At 37.3% G+C, this 20949-nt stretch overlaps 2 protein-coding genes across 5 annotated transcripts in view; one reads left to right on the top strand and one right to left on the bottom strand.

Annotated features, from left to right (window-relative positions):
- ap1m1 (adaptor related protein complex 1 subunit mu 1) overlaps positions 1 to 4689 on the bottom strand; it is a 32544-nt gene extending 27855 nt beyond the window's left edge. The window contains exon 1 of the mRNA XM_055228802.1: positions 4553 to 4689. The gene's annotated coding sequence lies outside the window, so the exon portion shown is untranslated. The remainder of the gene's footprint in view (positions 1 to 4552) is intronic.
- On the top strand, positions 820 to 20529 carry LOC117385837 (tropomyosin alpha-1 chain-like). 4 transcript variants are annotated; one of them, XM_033983177.2, is made up of 9 exons: positions 820 to 1050; positions 4577 to 4702; positions 12798 to 12931; positions 13993 to 14110; positions 14453 to 14523; positions 15234 to 15309; positions 15962 to 16024; positions 18095 to 18164; positions 18346 to 18566. In XM_033983177.2, exons 1-9 carry the CDS (start codon positions 937 to 939, stop codon positions 18426 to 18428), a joined length of 855 nt encoding a protein of 284 aa, XP_033839068.1. In that variant the 5' UTR covers positions 820 to 936; the 3' UTR covers positions 18429 to 18566. The 4 variants fall into 4 exon arrangements, with proteins under 4 accessions (XP_033839068.1, XP_033839069.1, XP_033839070.1 ...); XM_033983178.2 differs by lacking the exon at positions 18346 to 18566 and adding an exon at positions 19939 to 20529 and having other exon boundaries at positions 821 to 1050; XM_033983179.2 differs by lacking the exons at positions 820 to 1050; positions 4577 to 4702 and adding an exon at positions 9919 to 10356.
- The last annotated feature ends 420 nt before the right edge of the window (positions 20530 to 20949 follow it).

Genomic DNA, 20949 nt, shown 5'->3' with positions numbered 1-20949 from the left:
TTTAGACCTGGTTTAGTCCTGGTTTAGTCGTGGTTTAGTTCTAAGTCAGTCCTGATTTAGCCCTGGTTTAGTCCTGGTTTAGCCCTGGTTTAGCCCTGGTTTAGTCCTTGGTTAGCCCTGGTTTAGTCCTGGGTTAGCCCTGGTTTAGTCCTAGGCTAGCCCTGGTTTAGTCCTAGATTTGTTCTGATTTAACCCTGGTTTAGTCCTAGGTTAGTCCTGATTTAGCCCTTGTTTAGACCAGGTTTAGCACTTGTTTAGTCTGGTTTAGCCCTGGTTTAGTCCTGGTTTAGTTAGTCTTGGTTTAGTCCTAGGTTAGTCCTGCTTTAATCCTGGTTAAATCCTAGTTTAGTCCTAGGTTAGTCCTGGTTTAATCCTGGTTAAATCCTAGTTTAGTCCTAGGTTAGTCCTGGTTTAGCCCTTGTTTACCCCTGGTTTAGCCCTGGTCCTGGTTTAGTCCTGATTTAGTTCTGGATTAGATCTGTTTTACATCTAGTCTAATCCCTGGTATATTCCAAATTCCACATCTTTATTTATCCTGGTTTAAACTTGCATTTGTCCTTATTTAGTACTGTGCATATTTCCTTTAATCCCAACATATTTTCTTCCAACTTTCTTCCAATCCCTGCATGGCTATAGTCTTTGTGTAGCCAAATAGTTTATGAAGTGGTAGTTCATGTTAAATTTTTTTGCAAATCACTAATCTGGTATTTTCCTGAGGGAGGGGGGCACACCGTACTTTTAGCCCATTTGGGGAGTGGCAAAAGAGGGGTGAACGCTGAGAATGGGCAGTCTCTAGACCTCTCGCACAAAGTCTAGCCTTGCATCCTTGGATCCTCCTCTCCTCTCATCTCCTGCTGTCTGGACAAGAAGCTCCAACAGTGCTTCAGAAAACTTGAAATTTTAGTTGTAAGAAGAAAGGAAAAACTAGCCGGCACCATGGACGCTATCAAGAAGAAGATGCAGATGCTAAAACTGGACAAGGAGAATGCCATAGACCGGGCAGAGCAGGCAGAGACAGACCAGAAAGCAACGGAGGATAAGTGCAAACAGGTGAGTGGAGCCTGCAGGAAGTTAATAATAAAACAAAGAGCCAATGTTATCCTCAGTACCAATATACTGTAAAGAATGGGGCGTTTAAGTGTATTAGAAACCTGGTGGAAATATTTGGAGAGCAAAGAGGAAGTGTAAAATTAGAAGCACCTGTCATATCTTATGGTAGACAAAATAGACCCAGACCGTTTATACAAAACTTGGAACTGTGTCTGTAGCCTGTGTAATTGAATGTTGAAAGCCTGTGAAATGTAATAAATTGAATTTGAATAAAATGTCAGATTATGAGTTTAGAATTGAATTTGAAATGTGCTTAGAGAGGAAAAACACCAATATCAGTAGACTCACATTATTGCACATTGTTATACAGATGCATATATTCAAAGTGACATTTCAAAGCCTATTCACTATTTTGTTTTGTTTTTTTAATTGTTAAATATTTGGTTTATAGTTTCGTGACATGTTTTTGAACTCTGTCCACAAACCTAACCCCAGACGCCTGGTTTATTCTAATGACTAACACTGTCAAACAGCCAAAGTTTGTACAAGGAGCCTAACACGCCAAGTATTTCCCATAGAAGGTAATGTTGACTGTAGTTAACAGCTGATGCAGTCTCTGGACCCTACAGGCTAAGGATGAGGAGGTAGGAGCAGACACGTATGAAGTACTAATACTACACTGGGGAGTACTACGATGCTTTGGGACTACTGCATAACATCTGCTGATGAGGGGACAAATGCTTCTCCTGTGTATACTGAGAGGCCTATATTTAGTACAGGAGATGGTAGAGGTGATCATTGTAAACTTTAAATTTGCACAGAGATCCTATGGACAGTTGATGCTAATAAGACAATGAGTTATTTCAAATTAAATCAAGTAACTATTTTGTCCAAGATGTTTAGTTTAGCCATAAGGGACACTGAACACTGAACACTTGACTACTACTATTTGTTTGCTGGTTCAAACAAATGCACATCTAAATTTGTTCTTTGTGATCCACTAGCCACTTAAAAATACATAACCATTTCCTTTAAAGGTATAGTATGTAGCACTTCACCTGCATGATTCCATGGAAATAGAAAGTTAAAACCTTACTTCAGAACAGTCTATGGAGAGAGATATGTTTTATAATATACTGAGGAATATTATAGCTAAAGGAACAATATTTCCATAGAAACAGGCAGGAGATGCAAACCTACTCACAATAAGTTAACCCAACAAGTTTTTATTTTAGCCTATTTTTTTTGTCTAAAAAGTTACATATACTGACTTTAAACTAACCAATTTATATCTTGACAGCTGTAAACTTTAAGGCAACAAAATCAAATTTCAAATTGATTTTCATATAATTTTTTCCATATAGATTTCAAAATACATTTCCAAATCACACAGTTTGTTGTTTCAGTTAGACATCACGGCAAGTTCAAATATGAGGCTTAAAGTTCACTGCATTACTCAGAGATGTCATCAGATACACTTAATAACACTACGGAGGTTTTAGACATCATCTATGAGCACACAAAGCCAATGGGGTCTTTATAAGCAAATGGAAAGTATCTCTTGTCCAAATACCCAACAGGGACCCTATGAGAGAAGCAGTGACAGACTCCAGTAACACTGTGCATATGGGCTGTTAGACATACACACTGTGGCTCTCAGATCCTACAAGATTTTTATAACATGGTAGCGACTGTTGTTATTCTTGGCAAGAACAAGCAAGGCCAATAAAAGTCTCCAAAAACAGTCAAAAATAACACGCACAATCAAGATGTATTATGCACAAGTATTCAATGCATATTCCAGAAAGGTTACCTCATGAGTTATGGCTAAAGAAAAGTGTGTAGGATTCTCTGGTCTATGTAAATCAAATGAGATGAAATGAGATTCTTGTCTTCATGGAGATGCTATTGCTTTGCCTTGTATTTTCCACAGTATGGCAGTAAACCTATACATTTCAACAAATCAAGTTCCTAGTTTGTGAACTGTGTTCACAGACTATGGCAATAAAAGTCTTCTGATTCTGATTCTGATTCTGATTCTGATTCTGATTTTCATGTGGAAAAGTTGGTGATCATTCCACCAGATCTAGTTACAGGCCAGATCTGTGGAGACGTGACCCCACTCACAATGCATTTCTTCGAGGGGAAATAAATGCAACATAACATAAGTGCACCATTAATCTTATTGTGATTTATAGCCATTTTGTCCAAGATATTACATGTTTAATAATAATTGTATTTATAATGCACTTTACATTTGAAGACAAATCTCAAAGTGCTACAGTAAAAGAACATCAACAACAACAATAAAAACATCAATAGACAATATAAAAATTACCATTTTGAAAAACGTTTCTTAAAAGTATCCACCGTCTGTGAAGCCCTGGTGGTCTGGTAGGGCATTCCACAATGGGGAGCAGCAGCCTCCAAGGCCCTGTCCCCCATGATCTTGAGCCATGTCCTGGGCGGGACCACACGGTGCTGGTGCCCTGACCGGGTCCTGGCTGAGCTGTGTGATGTGAGGTAGGTGGGGGCATCACCATGGATACAGTGGTGGGTGTGGAGGAGGACCTTGTACTCGATGTGGAGGTGAACAGGAAGCCAGTGCAGGGTGTGGAGGATGGGGGCGATGTGCTTGTGTTTCCACATCCTCATCAGGACCTGGCAGCGCTGTTCTGAACATACTGGAGCTTTTGGATGCTTGGATGTTTGCACTGTGATAACATCATATTAGTTTTTATTTGTATATTTCAAATTTATCAAATATATTTTATATTTTTGTGGTACTAAAGGAGAATGCAAATTAATTACTATTTTATCTATATCTGTCTATTAATGTATGACCTATGGAGGAATTAAATTGACTTATGAATTGTTGTTATAATATGTTGTTATAATAAAAATCTGAAGGGAGGCTGCTATACCTCTTTGAACCACTAGGGAGCATTAGACATAAAACAACTGAAAAAGTTACTCAATCAATCTAGGCTATTATGTAATGCTGCTGTCTGCGTATTAACACAGCATTATTATCTTGTCATCTTCACAATATCTTACTCCATCTCTAACTTTATATCAAATTAAATAGACACACATTTTGCAATAAAATTATGTATCCTGTGATACTAAATAATATTATACAAAAAGATTAAGATTAAGATCTCCTCACAGCAAGAAGCTTCCAGGTTCGACCACCAGGCTGCTTGATGTGTTTCCTTTGGGCACTCTGGTTTCCCCCATCAACCCAAGACATGTACCATAGGCACAATCCTCCAGCTAAGGTAATCCTCACCAATCCTGGCTGAAGATGGGTCCCTGGGTGGGTCCTGACAGGTTGCCCCAGTGGTATTAAAGGATGGGCCAAATGCCATGGGCACATTTCTCTACAGGGATTATATCTTGCCTTGAAATGTACCCATTTTAACATGAGAATACACAGAGGATGTGTAATATATTCAACCCAGTGTCATTTCATGTACCATTGCTACCAAACTGTACTCACTATGTTCTCTTCTTACCCTTGTAGCTGGAGGATGAGTTACTGGTGCTGCAGAAGAAGTTGAAGGGGACAGAGGATGAACTGGACAAATACTCCGAAGCCCTGAAGGATGCACAGGAGAAACTGGAGCTGTCTGAGAAGAAGGGCACAGATGTGAGTTATAGACAGGACCAGGCCAAACTGAAATCTAAAAGAGCAGAACCACACATTTACAGGAGTTAGAGTTGTCACAATATTAAATTTCAAATTTGATTTTGATACTAAAGAATCGACTTGATACTCAACACTGATTCCGATACCATGATGATACTAAAAAATGTTCTTTTTTTCTTTAGACAATAGAATGTGGTTTTCAATATTAAATAATAGTGCTTTATTTTATATTACAAAGTTACAGGAGTAATCCCTCAGCTACCTCTGTGTTTTATACTTGTTGTGATACAGGTCAAGGTCATTCAGAAAAGGTTAATTTATGTCCCGTAAATGTGACTTTTTAGGATTATTGATACATGCTCAAATGAAGTTTTCATTTTATTTCTGTAGTTTTTAATATCCACCAGCAGCTCTCTGTCTACTGCATTATCTTTACATACTTATCTATTAATTTTAACGCGAATTGGCCAAAATGGCATGAAAAAATTGGACAGGAAGTAGTGACACTAACAGTGAGGTTGCCAGGCACTGTTCACAGAGCTTATTGCACCAATGTCAAATCATGAAGCATTACGTTATTTCTTACATCATTTAGTGTTATTATCTGGTATAGTAATTTAATTTAATCTCAACAGACATATAGGCCTACTGTACATGTTGCTTAACCTAAAATAATATTTCAGAATAGTCAGATCAACAAAATGTGTTGTTCATTATGTCCATTAAGAATAAGAGAACACATGAATAAAGGGCTTTTTTGCCTATATAAGAGATATTTTCTGAGTTAGTGGTTGAATGATTCATTGTTGAGAATTGTGAAAGCAGACACTGGCAACACAGTCATTATGAGACATAAGCATTTCCCTGCAGATTTACTTGGATGCAATTTCTGAACACAAAATATTAAACAGTGTAGCTGAAGGAAAAGTGTTCATCTCTTCCTGGTCAGGGTTGTTGGCTATTCGAGCGAACAACATTTGTCAGGTCAGCAAATGATATGCTACTATGAGTAAGGTGTAACTTAGTCCAAGTTTTAAAACCATTACTAATGTTCAATGATTGCAAAAATGATTCTCCCACATTTCATAAAAAGTACCAACAACTATGTATGTGGCTTCACTATCACCAGAATACCCATAACACATAGTATAATCAAACTAAATGCCAAATAACCAGGACAAGTACTGACTAATAATGGCTAACATTTGGTCCTAATTGAACAGTAAAAAACCCAAAGAACCATCAAAATGTTTCTCTGGTCCCAGTACAGCCTGAGAAATACTGGTTTAGTGTTCAAACAGAAGACTCCATCTGCCACGCATTGTAGAAAGAAAGACCAAGTGTTAACACTGTCAATTCAAGCCACATGTAACCAACCTTAAACATTACACATTGTATGAACTGATTTAAAGGTGTTACATGTATGTTTTCTGGTGGAAGGCCTGCCACCTGCTTGTCTTTATGGAGATGTTATTTGTGCAGAATGTTCCACAGTATGATTAAACTTTTTCATCTCCATGGAGAGAAGCAGGTGACGCTACTAGCCAGAGTTACAAGTCAGGTCTGTGGAGAGGTGACCCCGTTTACAGTAAGAATGCATGTTTTTCAAGGTATTTTTGAGCATTAAACACATACAATTGAATAAACGCAAGAAAGGTTTAATGCCTTATACTGCGGGACACTCCAGGCAGGAAACTTATTACATAGTGCATGTTTAACTCCTCTAGATTGAAAATGATTACTCCATCAATAGTATAGTAATTAGTAATATCAAAACAGATGTTTACACTCATGGAAATAAAATAAAAAACTGCCAATTTCAGACAATACAATTACTCATCTGCTCCAATTACATTACTAATCACATATGTTCTAATACAGCAATCCTGACAGTGACGCAGAAGACTGGCTTTAGGACGTATAAGGGAGTTTTTCTCAAGCTCAGACAGAACGCGGACGCGCTGTAGCCGAGCAGGAATCCCAGGAATGTGGCCTAAGCAAACAGAGAACTCTATACTGCAGCCCCGACTAATGAAATCAATGCTGTGGCCTTAGAATGGGGCCAGATAATACAGCCTGCTTTGTCCTATATTGGTTTAACATATGCTACAGTAGACAGTCAAAGTGCTTTAGAGAATGCATGGTCAAAACAGTAGTAGTAGTAGCAGTAATAATAATAATAATAATAATAATATGAGTAATTGTTGAAGTTGGTATCAGCAGGTTAACTGGTCATTTATTCTAGCTTAATAACTAAAAGTCGTAGTTGTAGTAATTAAAGTAGAAAACTAGTAGTAGTAGTAATAGTAGAAGTAGAAGTAGTAGTGGTAGTAGAAGTAGTAGTAGTAGTAGTAGTAGTAGTAGTAGTAGTAGTAGTAGTAGTAGTAGTAGTAGTAGTAGTAGTAGTAGTAGTAGTAGTAGTAGAAGAAGAAGAAGTAGAAGCAGTAATAGTAGTAGTAGTAGTAGTAGTAGTAGTAGTAGAAGTAGTAGTTGTAGTAATAGTGGTGATAGTGGCAGTGGTGGTAGAAGTATATTGGTAATAGTAATAGGAGTAGCAGTTGTTGAAGTTGTAGTATCAACAGGTAAAAGTACAAGAAAAATGTTTTATGCTTAATAATTAAAAATATTTAATAACTAATAGTTATAGAAGTAGTAGTACTAGTAATTATAGTAGTAGTTGAAAAAGTTGAAAACACATCATAATGGGTCAAAACTGGGACTAAACCCTGAACAGGATCAAACGAAGTCTACATCAGGCCTAAACTGGCCTCAAGGAAGGACAAGTGTGAACGCACCCATAGGAACAGATGTAATCAACCAAGTTTAACAGACATTGTAGGTTGCCATTCATGTAAAGTAATTTAATTATGTATAATAAAATACTGAACAGAAATGAGCGCTTATTACTGGCTTGAATACAAGAGTAATTGCATAGTGTTACTGTACTGTACTACAAGATACAATGGGCCACTGTTGCTGATTGGGGCATTTTATTTTGAATTGGAAAATATCCACAGAAAACATGTAAGCATTAAACAATGAGGAGCCGTGTATTATGCAGTTTTAACATGCAACGCGACGTTGAAGAACACCATGGTGTGCAGCTGCATGTGGAACCTTGCAGAATGTACCCAGTTACCTGTTACTATGGTGATGACACAGTGACGGCTGCAGAGCGCTGATATAGATGTGATTTTCCTGTTCCCGGACTACTTGTGCATTATGCAGAATTAACAGACGGCAGTTAGCCATTCTCACTGATCGTGTTATACAGTGACTTAATTGGTTGCTTTCTCTGATATGACCATTGGAAATAGAAGAAACTGTGATTTTGTCATTATAAGTTAATGTACGTGGAGGCTCGGATGCACAGTTAGTGAGGCAAGCCAGGGCATTTTAATATGATCTCATGGCTTAAACATCTCTTACATTTCGTGACTGCTATCGGTGGCACATGGAAGCAATTTCAAAATGTGCGTTTGGAGACAAGTTGTTTTGGACAAGTGAAACTTCTTTTAGTTTAGGTTAAGTATTTAGACACATCATCTTATCTCAATCTACCTGGAACATAAAGCCACAGGTGAGAGGTTAGATAGGGTCTGCATTAACAATGTTATCTATTCACAAAACAGCCTGTTTTTCCACAATTTCCTGCTTGATATTACATAGTCCTGTGAAATACCTTTCCTTATATATAAACACGTGTGTCATAGGAAGGACGGACAGTTGAAAATACAGGTTTGCTGTGAAAATGTGCAGAAGAAGAAGGAGGAAGAGAGCAATAAAGGAATGTGTCGCCACCCAATGGCTGCAGGTCATGAATGCACCAAATCAATTTACATTCCTGGCAATTGTGGGTCAACAACAGGTTTGTTTGAATAGAGTTATTAAGCCCACCCAGCTGAGGCCCTCCAGGGAAATATACTGTAAACTATTGGCTACCACTACTACTACACTTCTAATCTTTTGAATTGACAACTTATGACTTTTAAGACTAGGTTTATCCATGCAGTCATAGCTAATCTGTACGTCTATAGTACTATTACTGCTCTATTAACTTTATTATATTATTATTTGGGTTGAGCGATACAACAGGGGTCACTCAGTTTTTACAACATAAATTACATATACTTCTAAGGGTATTTCAACATACTTGTCATTTAATCAAAAGTATAAATACATTCATATTTTGTACAATTTGTAAAAAATAGTCAAGCTACTTTTGATCATAGTACTACTACTATTACTACTACTACTACCACTACTAGTACAACTACTACTACTACCACTACTGCTACTACTACTACTACTATTACTACTACTACTATCACTACTACTACCACTACTAGTATAACTACTACTACTACTACCACTACTACTACTACTACTACCACTACTAGTATAACTACTACTACTACTACTACCACTACTACTACTACTACTACTACTACTACTACTACTACTACTACAACCCATTGTATAGTCCATTGCTCTAGTATCCAAGTGAATCACAAAGCACCTAAAGATGTTGCAACACAGTCGGCACAGGGCACTGCCTCAGCAAACAGAGATAGGCCTTTTAGTGGAGCAAAAGTACTTTATGGTTATGTGCAAAAAATAATTAAACATTTTAAATACCTTGATTCCATGAGTGACGTTTGGGAAGAACTTGTCACTTAGCCATTTGCTCCTAAACTGCAAATCTTTAATATTATAACTATTAAAGTTTAGAAAAACTGGCAATAATTCCTAGACATGTCAGACTCTGTGTCAGGAGTTGGATTCTCTTCAGCTGCTCCCTTTTCCATCAGGAGTTTCCAGATGGTGATATAGTTTTGTCATAGTGAAGATGACATAATAATACTTGGGAAATAAGCTATAACTCTTTAGACTAAGTACACCACTGAGGTGGTACTTCGTATAACAGAAGGAAATGTTAGTCCTGCAGATTCACCAAAGAAAATGAGCAGAGGCTGTGTCTGGAGTCAGTGGTGGAAATGTTCTTTACATTAACAATAGGTTGGCCTATATTATTATAAGCATTATTACGTTTATTGGAGTATGCTAAAGTGTTTTACTTTATGCTCCATTAGCCCAGGAGTCACGGGGCTCATGGGAACCTGCAGCCAGCCGTCCTCTTCTGTAGCTGCGCCTCTGGCTCTTCCTCTGACTCAAAGCTGACATGTTCGCTTAATGCTACACCTTACTTGCCATATAAGTCCATAAAGGCAAATTTCCCTCTTACAACACTCCTCTTTTGTTGCGCGGCGCGCTGAGCCGTCCCCTCCCGGCTCCTGTGATGTCATCCCTGCGCTCTCGTCTTCACTGGATTGGAGGATCTCGACATAAATTTCCTGAAAACTCCCAACCCTTTTTTCTTCTCTCCCAACACTGCACGTCCCTTATTTCCTGTCCCAGAAAAAAAGTTCACTCGCGGAGCCTAGCAGTGAACTTTTAGACAAAACCGTCACGTTTTAGTGTCGCTAAAAGCTAAGTTTTTATCTCCAGCATCTTCTCTTTACGTTTTGGGAAAGTAAGAAATGGAAGAAGTCAAGAAGAAGTTCCATGCCCTGCATCTCATCGCGGATGAGGCAGAAGACCGAGCAAAGCAGTGCCAAGCAGAGCTCCACCTTGAACGAGAAGAGCGAGAAAAAGTGAGATTTTTTTTTTTTTTTTTATTTACGCAGTAATCCAGTTTCAATGAATGTCGACTTTGCCGCACATTCCACAGTCTTGACAGACGCCACCCATTGGTGTCGTAAAACTGTTCTCTCTATTGACTGTTTGTTCACAGTGGAACATTATATTCTGAGCTTTACGCATATTTGTATGGTTTGGTCATTTTCTACCATTTTTGCGTCGACTTGTGTGTTACGTGGACGGGCACCGAACAGGAAGTTACTCCCAAGACACACAGTGGCCTCCAAATCTGTAAAGAACTCATTTAAAATCCACTCTCACGCATTATATCACACTAATATCCGAAATTCTTTATCTATCTGTGCGTAAAAGTGTTCGTGGCTGTTTCCTGTTTTCTTGTGTTGGCTCTAAAATGCGTGGAAGGGGCGCAGTTACAGGGTGTGTTCAAATGCCGCTTGAGTGCGCGAGCACACGGTTTAAGACTCTGAGTGAAACACCTGTAGGAATATGGCTCACCTGAGAGACATGAGACATGCGGAATGTCATGAAGAATGGAGAGCATAAGTTATATAAGCGTTTGCGCATTCCCCAAAAAAGTTTTTTTTTTTTTGCAATCGTCCCTTCACCTCCTTATCATTCACGCCCAGATGAGCGAGGACACGTATCAGCAAGCACACACAGGAACGAGGGGACTGACACATATTGCTATCATGACCCTGCTACATAGTTTTAGTAAACCAGCTGTGCGTGTCACAGTTCAGTAAGTTCTTCTAGCCACACTGCTCCTGCCCCTCCTAAAAAGTGCGTATTTCTCACTGTGTAGGCTCACAAGGCTAACTTTTTAACTGAAAGCATGTTTTTAGCCCAGAGAAACTAGAAAATGCACGCATTATTACTGTGAACGGGCTTGCATCTCCACAAAACTGACTCCCATTTAGCCTGGTATAAACGTATCCATCTCCATGGAGAATGGACCGAAGTATGGATTTACTTTCTATTTCCATGGGATCATGCAGGAGATATGCCACCTCCAGAAAGTTACGCTGCTGCTTTTACCAGAGGAAAGTTCATGAATGCTACATATGCTGCTCAACATGCCAATGACCTCACCAGTCCATTTTATGTAGGCTTTAATGATTTGCCAAAATATTACAATTGTTTCATTCTGTCTTTTGATTCCTACAGCGACATGTCTGAAATGCAGTGTGTAGGAGGACAGTAAAAAGGGCAAAATCCAAAGAGTATTGCCTCAAGGCACAATTACAGCAAATGGTTAATCCTGGTCTGTTTGGACACTGAATTTATTTCACATTTCATTACATTCAGGGTCACTATATCCATGTCGCATCTTAGACTTTCACATACTTCATTGATCCTCAAGGGAAGTTACTCTAATAGATGACTACAGTTGTAATATGCTTTATTATCACCATAGTTACAACAATAAATAATTTTCTGCAGTCTACAGAAAATTAGGTTTCAAGTATTGATGAAAAATAATATAAAAGTATGGCTACAGATTGTTTATACTCCAGAGAAACCAATGGCCAATAAGCTTAGCCAAAAATTTTTGGCCAATAAAGAGAGCGGATTTTTAATGTAAGTTAAATTTACAACAAATTCGCCCACGGCACAAACTTGTAGGAGAGCTGTGTAGTCTTGTTACTTGTACTCATAACTCCTATCAATATGAGCATCTTTTAACAATAAAACTATTGCTGTTCTAAACTTTATAACAGACATAGGCTCAAGAAGAATACATCATGGTGACAATGAGTTGCTATGGTGAACTATAGTAATCCATACAAGGTTTTGTCATCCATGTAGTATGCAAAACAGTTATGACTGCATTACACACGTGTTTCTAACATTGGGTAACAGTGCCCAAACCGCCCATATAAAACATTTTATACTTATTTAGTCATTCCTTTTTGGCCCTCCACCTCCTTTAAACAGTTTCCTGTTTATTCAAATGGCCTTGTGCAAATAATAAAAATTCACTCAAGTGTGCAAGGTCCAGCTCATAGTGTGGTTTGCTATTAATAACAAGACATGTTGGTCAGGTCACCATGGATGGGAATCACAAAAGTGTCAATGTTATGGATATTTTAGGCCTAACACAAGGTTTATAATATTATGGCTAATCAAATCACAGTTAAGGATGTGTTAGTATTATTTATTAGTAGCCATTTAATATGTTTTTTGACAACCACACAAATACAGTGAAAAAATAACAATGGGTTAATCTTCAGAGAAATGCAGATACACATCGCATTGTTACATCATTATTTAGGAAACCATTTGACATGTCCAGGAATGCCCAAACAACTCCATAGGAATCCTCTCAGTAAACAGCCCTTCTTCCAAATCCTAAACGTACACAAAGACCCCCAAACACAATGCTCCAGCCTGGTTTTATGGCTGACCTTTGACCCCTGCCCTTGTTGTGTCCCAGGCCGAGGCAGAAGTGGCGTCCCTGAACCGCAGGATGCAGCTGGTGGAGGAGGAGCTGGATCGCACTCAAGAGAGACTAGCCGCCGCACAGCAGAAACTGGAGGACGCTCAGAGTACAGCCGATGAGAGCGAGAGGTGAGAAGAGAGGGGTGGAGGGAGAGAAGAGGGGTGGGGAAGGGGCAGAAAGAAGGGGGGGGGGGAGATGTGAGAGAAGGGGAGAAAAGGAGGGAAAAAGGGAGAGAGTGTGGGGCTGAGGAGAGAGAGAGAGAAGGAGGAGAGCAAAAGAGAATCAGTGTGAGGCAGAGGAGAGAGACAGGTGAGAGAAGGGGGAGAACAAAAGAGAGGTTGTGGGGCAGAGGAGATAAGAGAGGTGAGAGAAGGGAGGAAAAGATGGGAGCAGGGAGGGGATTTTATGATGGAGATGCAGAAAAGAGAGCGACAGAGGGTGAGATAGGGGAAAGAAAGGAAAGGGTTGGGGTTAAGAGATGAGAGGCAAGAGATAGGACAGAGGAAAAAAGGGAGACAGATGTGAAAAAGAGAGAGCAAGAGCTGAGAGGAGGGGAGAGAAAAAAGGGTTAAGGTGAAAGAGCAAGAGGAAGGAGAGGGAGAAAGAGGGGAGACTGGGAAAAGCTGAGAAAGAGAGGAAGATGAGGGGGATAGTGGAGAGCAAGAGAGCCATTCAAATTAAATACTTAATGTGAGGAAAACAATCTCTGATATTTTGAGATTTTCTAGAGCCCTCAGTGAAGTTTACGTGATACTATTCATTTTAGCTTAACCTGTATTTACTGGCTGAAATAGTGACTGAGCCCGCCTGAATAAAGTATGAACGGATTATTTCACACAAATGGAAACACGTTCTTATTAGCCTTTCAATCCAATAGAATACTGGTCCATACTTTTCCACATGATCTGTGAGTCTTATTTGAAATTACAGTGGTCAGCTTAAAGGTGGAACTATAATTCATAATAATGATCAGAGATGCGGTTGAAGAGGAAGTTGCCCAGATTATGTGTTGGTACTTTCCAAACTGGCTCTATTTCCCCTCATATGTGATAATTATAGTGAAAGTAATTATCACATTTAAAAAACAACTATGTGGACCTAGGCGAATCGTGAAATTGTGATAAAAAATATTTTGCCCATATTATTGTCCACCATTACTGACGGATGCCTGACTAATACCGTATTTTAGAGCGATGAAGGTGATTGAGAACAGAGCCATGAAGGATGAGGAGAAGATGGAGATCCTGGAAATGCAGTTGAAAGAGGCCAAACACATTGCAGAGGAGGCTGACCGCAAATATGAGGAGGTAAAAAACTGAAAATATTTACACCACATGATTTTTCATGTTTTTTTTCTAATTATGACTTGATTTGGTGGGGTAATACCTGTGGAAAATATTTACAGCAAGCAGTGATTTTTAAAATGGAATATCATTAATGTACGTCAACAAAAAATTCCATCCAAAATGCAGGGACAATTTATGCATAAGGTAGACATTTTCTGAAGTGTTGGCCCTTGTTAATATTATGGGGGGAAAAAACTAGGCAATTTTTTTTTTTTTTTGTAAAATCCTAATTACAATTATGTTAACAATGTTTTGTGAAATTAGTAAAAACCTGTATCTAATGTAGTGTCTGTGTTATTTCAGGTTGCCCGTAAACTTGTGATCTTGGAGGGAGATCTGGAGAGAGCAGAGGAGAGGGCGGAAGTTGCAGAGCTGTAAGCACAAATCTACTAACCAATCAAATCTAAAAACTCTTGACCTCATGAACTAACTATATATTAAACTGTAATCTTGTGGAAATAAATGAATATTTTGTGGCTGTGAAACAATACTGAGAATTACATAGGACTACTGTCAGTTTCATTTTCTCCGTTTCAATGAGCCGACATAAAGGAAGTACTGTTTTTGTCTTAAAGGGGTAATATGTAATTTTTCTAGCAGAGAGACTTTCACCTGCTTGTCTCCATGGAGATATTATTGCTATACTGAGAATGTTCCACAGTATGGCATTACTCTTATATACTGTGTTCATGGAGACAAGGCAGTGAGGCTACAAGGTTAAATTGCAGGTTGGATGTGGAGAGGCGACTCCACTCACAGTAGAAGGCAATGACATCTCCATGGAGATAAGCAGGTGGTGGACCCCTCATCAGAAAAGTTGCATAATGCACCTTTAAACTTTTGAAATGTCAAGGCATAAAGCATTGCTTAGGGTGTATTGGGACCTTTTTAAAGACATACTATCTATTATATATTGCGAGCCTCCCCATATTCAGTATTGTATTGAGCAGACAATTTTAATATTACTGATAATATCTAAAGCATTTGGATTTTGCTTCACCCTATAGATTTATTGTGTTTTTGTCCAAACCAAAATAAGAGATTAAATAAACATATTTTAACAACTATCTTTTGTTTTCTGCAGTAAATGCACCGATCTGGAGGAGGAGTTGAAGAATGTTACAAACAACCTGAAGTCTCTAGAGGCTCAGTCTGACAAGGCAAGTACATGAATTTATATACATGGATATATTCAAAACATATAATCATTTTGTTTCAGATTGTTAATCACGGTGGCAGTGGTCCTAATTTTTCATCATTCTAGATCCATGGATAGAAAGAGGAGAAGTAACTGGATGTTTATATTTGAAATAATGACCAAAAAGCAAATTCTTTACTTATACTAAACAACTTTCTTCACTGTACTTGAATGTAATTTTGAAAGCAGTGCCAATTATTGACTGATTAAAAAGGACAGCATGCCAGAATATGAACTAATTAGACTAATTTATCCATAGAGTATATTTAATACAACAAATCCAGTGTCCTTCTTATTAGTCGTAACAAGTATTGAGATTTTACATCATTGTTTGTTTTAGGTTTTCTCAAATTAAGGCTGTGCAATTAATCACATTTTTGTTTAGATTCATTTGTTTCTTCTTGCTCCTCTGTCAGTAAAAGCATGTGGTTTGGAGGACTTTGGAGGAATACATTTGACACATTTTTGGCAATGATTAAAAGTGTGTTTTGTTTGATGTTCAGGAATTTTTTATTGAAAACCTTCTGCAGTCCTAACTGAAATGTGAAATGTGAAACTGTCCAGTATATGTACTAATTTTGTATTTAGTTTAAGTTTTTTTTTTCTTTTTACAGTACTCTGAGAAGGAAGACAAATACGAAGAGGACATTAAAGTTTTGAATGACCGGCTCAAGGAGGTGGGTTCAGATCGATTTTTGCTGAATAGAGTTTGTGGTTTGGATTTGTGCAGGACATACAGGATTATAATAATGATAACTTTAGAACATTCATCCATCAGTTACCACAAATACAAAGCATTACTAGCTAATAAAATACATGTTATACAGACTACTGTATCTTAAAACCAGATGGTGGACTATTCAAACCCAACTACCACCAGTGCATACAGTTGTGTCCTTGTGACGGACACTCAAAAGTGTTTGTGGTGTTTGAGTGACTGCTGCTAAACCTGAGAGACGCCTTAGTACATGCAGACTTCTCCCACGGCAGGAATACACCAAACTCTGCTTTCCCCTATTTTTAATGGCAATTATAGATGTGGCAGTTGCGCTCAGTCCCATAACACCACCAAAACACCACCAAAACTTCCCATTTCTGTTACCTTTCTACCTGAAAGAAGTTCCCCACGTGTTATTACATGCACGTCTACCCATGTAGCTTACCAGTTGCACTGCCCATGCGGCCTTGTATATGTTGGAAAGACGACACAAAAACTCAAAACCCACGTAAGTGAGCACAAGAGCACAATAACACGCCAAGACCTTAACTCCCCTTTTGCTGTTTATTTTAATCAACTTAAACAAAACGTGTCTTCACTTTTTTCTGTGGGATCGAAAAGGTGCCTGCCCCGCCAAGGGAGGGCGACCACGACCATGTGTTAAAAAGAGATGAAGCTTATTGGATTTTTACTTTACTAACTCTTACCCCAAAAAGCTGAAATGATTAACTATTGTTTAATGTAATGTTATAATGTCCAAAAGGTGTTGTAATGAAAAGCGCACTTTCGTTTGCCTTCAGTCTGAGCTATGAAGGAGGTTCATGTATACTCTTTGATGCATCACTTATTTTGGTAAAAAATAATAATTTTGAATTATGGAATAAAATTGTTACCTTTTTAGTGTGTCAATAATCTTTATATTTCTCTAGTCATTGTCTGTGTTTTTTAATTCACAAAAGACTGGTGGTGATGAAGTGAATTATGTACAATATTGCAGTTGCATTGGTGTCTAATTGTGAGTCTATTTTGTTCACTGTTGAGATCGGTTGATTACTTTTAAGAGAGCAATCCTTTAACTTATAGCTGAGGAAGGTCAGAGGGACCAAAATGTCGTACTAATAAAAGTGAACCAAGAGTGAGACAGTATGCGGGAGTCTTCTTAAACCTTTCAGTCAAGTGTCTCTCCTCCAAGGCAGCTGTCGCCCAGTCAGGTGTGCAGAGTCTACACAGAAATGAGTAACTGCTGATGCCATGGTTTTGTCAGTTCACCTGTGACTCAAGTAATTTGCCTTCGGAATACGTAATGCAATAACTCATGATGCCAAAAAAGCATTTCATCAGATCAATGCGTCATATGTTGATTCTACCACAATGTATTCTGTTTAACGATGTAGCTAAGCAAGTGAAATTAATAACTGTTATTATAAACATTAGATTACTATAACATATAATTTTTTAGATACATTTATGGACAAGGGTTGTAGTCGTTTAGTTGAATAATTGGTCAATGATGTCTTTCGGTGTGTGTGTGCATCAAAACTGGGTATAAACACAGAACTAAATCTAAACTAGGTTAAGACCATCAAAACTAGAACAGAACCAAAGCAGGTCTACATTAGGACTAAGCTGGGCTCAAACCAAGACAAAATCATAAGTGTGAAGGCACCCTTAGTCAACCAAAATTGCATTGGGATGATTTTTATGCAGAACAAAAAGAATGCATTGAGTTAACTAAGCAATTTAATTAGCCTTTTTTCACTCATGGGGATGCTGTTTACTAGTTTTATATATATATATATATATATATATATATATATATATATATTATATTAATATATATATAATATTATATATATATATATATATATTTATATATATATTATATATATATTTATATATTTATATATATATTATATATATATTATATATATTTATATATTTATTATATATATATATTTATTATTATTATTACTTTATTTTATTTTTTTTGTGCAAGATGCTAATAATTTTGATGTTCTTTTTCCCATAGGCTGAGACTCGTGCAGAATTTGCTGAGAGGACAGTGGCTAAACTGGAAAAGACCGTTGATGACTTAGATGGTATAAACTTAATTGTCTTTAAACTTCCCTGTAATAATCTTAAACACAACTTACCTTACTTCTCCTTTTATATTTTGTCCTATCTCTAATATTATATCCTTTTTATTTTCCTTTCCCTCTTTCTTCCTTGGTGTCTTCTCGGACTCCTCTCCCCTCTCTCCCTTTGGACTTTGACCTCCAGATGAGCTGTACAATCAGAAACTCAGATATAAAGCAATCAGCGAGGAGCTCGATCACGCCCTTAATGACCTGAACACTTTATAAATAAAATACTAAATAAATCATGTTTACGGCTTATAACACTTGACTGTTACTTCCACTCTGCATGACCTAATGCACTTTCCTTTTTGTTCATCCATGATCCTTTGCATTTGAGCTGAATAAAATCTATTTTCTATTTTACTCTGTCTTTCTCCTCCCTTTTACTTGTTCAGAAGACAGTATTGTGCAAAAGCCTTAAGCAAGTTTAAAGGTTATCTATGTATCAGTGTTTAAAAACCTGCCAAAGCATGCCTCAAAATTGATAAATGAAAAAAATATAATCCCCTCATTTTACCCTGTACATCTGGAGTAAATGTGGATTCCCTTTTCTTATTAGTAAGCAAAGAGAATCCACAAAGAATCTCTCTTGGTTTGGTCCTGGTTTGAGGCCAATTTAGTTGATATAGATGTGGTTTGGTCTTGTTCTAGTCCTGGTTTAATCCTGATCTTGTCCAAGTTGACTTCTGGGCGTAGTCCCATATTGGTATGGTGTGCATATGAAAGAAGCCTTCTTCTTTGATGGTAACAAAGGTAGTAGTACCTTTTCAAAAGTAGTCATCTGAACTAGGTTTTTAAATGTGAAATGTTTCACCACTCATAAAAGAAACCTCAACAATTTTGTCATTATTTTTCTTAGATACACCAGACTTTATTTGTTTAAATTCACATACCAACCCAAAGCATGTGTAATTAGGCAAAATCATTTACTCAAGGTAGTACTGACCAAGCCTAGCTCAAGATTTGAAGATGATAAGAAGGATGGGTCAAATGCAGAGGACAATTTTCTCTTTGGGGAAACAATTTTCACTTTGAGGACACAGAATCATTTTAAACCCAACTTAACCTTAATCCTCAATCTTGGTTCATTATTGATTTTTAAGTTTTCTCTATATTAAATCACTCAACTTTTGCACAGTGATGTTGTATGGTAAAACTTGAACAATTCTAAAACAATTCTCTTTGAATTACCTCTTCTTAAAGGTTATGCTTGACTTGTTTGAAGTCTGAATACTGTGTCCATACTTGCAGTCATCAGCTCCATTATAAATTCATTCTACATCAGTAAATCTTTTGGAAATGTAATCACAATTGAATTATAGACTGTAGGGTTTAGGCTGTACTCATGTAGATAAGGATTTATATGGGACAATAGCAGAAAGGAGAAGTTAGTGATATGAGTGAGTTAGCTGAATATTTGGTATTTTTTGGTTATTGCATGTAAAAAGCCACATAACAGCCCTAGTAGGATTATGTTGTTAATAAGATTTTTTAAAAACACAATCTCCTTGGAAGTAATAGAAAACAAACAATATATATTATGATGATAACAGACTAATGTAATAGACTATGGACAGAAACTATTACCTATGCTTTGTTGTAGGATTGGTTTACACTGTTAGTTGCCGTCAGAGGTCACAACACAATGGCCAAAGATATAATGTATTTCCTTATATCTTAATAGATATCCTTGATGTATTGCATTTTGCTATAATTTGTAACTTCATTTTTGCAGAGAAACTAGAGCGAGCCAAAGCGGAGAACATGGACATAAACCAGCGTCTGGAACTAACACTGCAGGAACTGAATTCTTTGTAAAACCAGAAGAAAAAGTTGCACAAAAAACAGAATTTTTTATTATCAAACATCTCTTTTTTTGTTTGTTTGTTTTTTTTTTGTTTTTTGCATTTTACTGGAAAATCACTATCTCTGCTACTTTTAAGAACAAACTTCTAACATTCCTTTTATATTTATGTTTTTTTTTTAATAATGTCCCTTTTGTATTAAATGGTTTTGGGTCCATATCTTTCCCAAATCTAGTGTTGGTGCTAAGAGTTGAGTAGCACAGATACAATTGATGGCCATATTGATAGTTTTTTGTTGTATAAGCTTTTCCTGTGTCTATGTGACCTGCCTACGGTTTTGTACTAGGCAAGTAAGGCCTTGTGTAAGTTCATTCTTCACTTACTTGTCCTAGCATGCTCTGTGCTTGCTTTGTGCTTAATATTTGGACCAACTTTTAAACATCTCCAATGCTGTTAAGCCCCTGTTTTATACTACAGCCCAGTTGACAGCAGCAAACAATAAAGAATACTGTTTGTTTCAACCTGTTTTGTGTAATTTTTAGTTTCAAATATGGTCATAAAAATAGCTTAAGTTCCAGTTACCTGACAAATAGGAAGATTGAGCTCTCAATGAGTAGCCTATGTGGTGAGTGAACCTATAATTCTTCACTTCATAACTTGAGTGATGGGGCATGTACACCACCTGCAGAAATAGCAATTATCTCATCACCAGCTTACTTTTAAGAGTTCCCAACAACACTCCTTCCAAAAAGTAGCTTGGATCAATAAATAATATATTTATCTTGTAAAATTCAAATATGAAGTGCCCAGTCAATCAACAGTTTGTATTGTTATTGTTTTATAACTACTATGCACAATAGTACATTCAATATTTTGATTAAAAACCGTTAACTCATAAAAACAAGTGAGCCTTTACTCCTTGTGTTAAAGTAATTCATAAT

The sequence above is a fragment of the Periophthalmus magnuspinnatus genome, chromosome 17 (genome assembly GCF_009829125.3).
Source record: "Periophthalmus magnuspinnatus isolate fPerMag1 chromosome 17, fPerMag1.2.pri, whole genome shotgun sequence".
Lineage (NCBI taxonomy): Eukaryota > Metazoa > Chordata > Actinopteri > Gobiiformes > Gobiidae > Periophthalmus > Periophthalmus magnuspinnatus.
The sequence above is the reverse complement of the archived record's forward strand: the minus strand, read 5'-3'. Positions and strand labels throughout refer to the sequence as shown.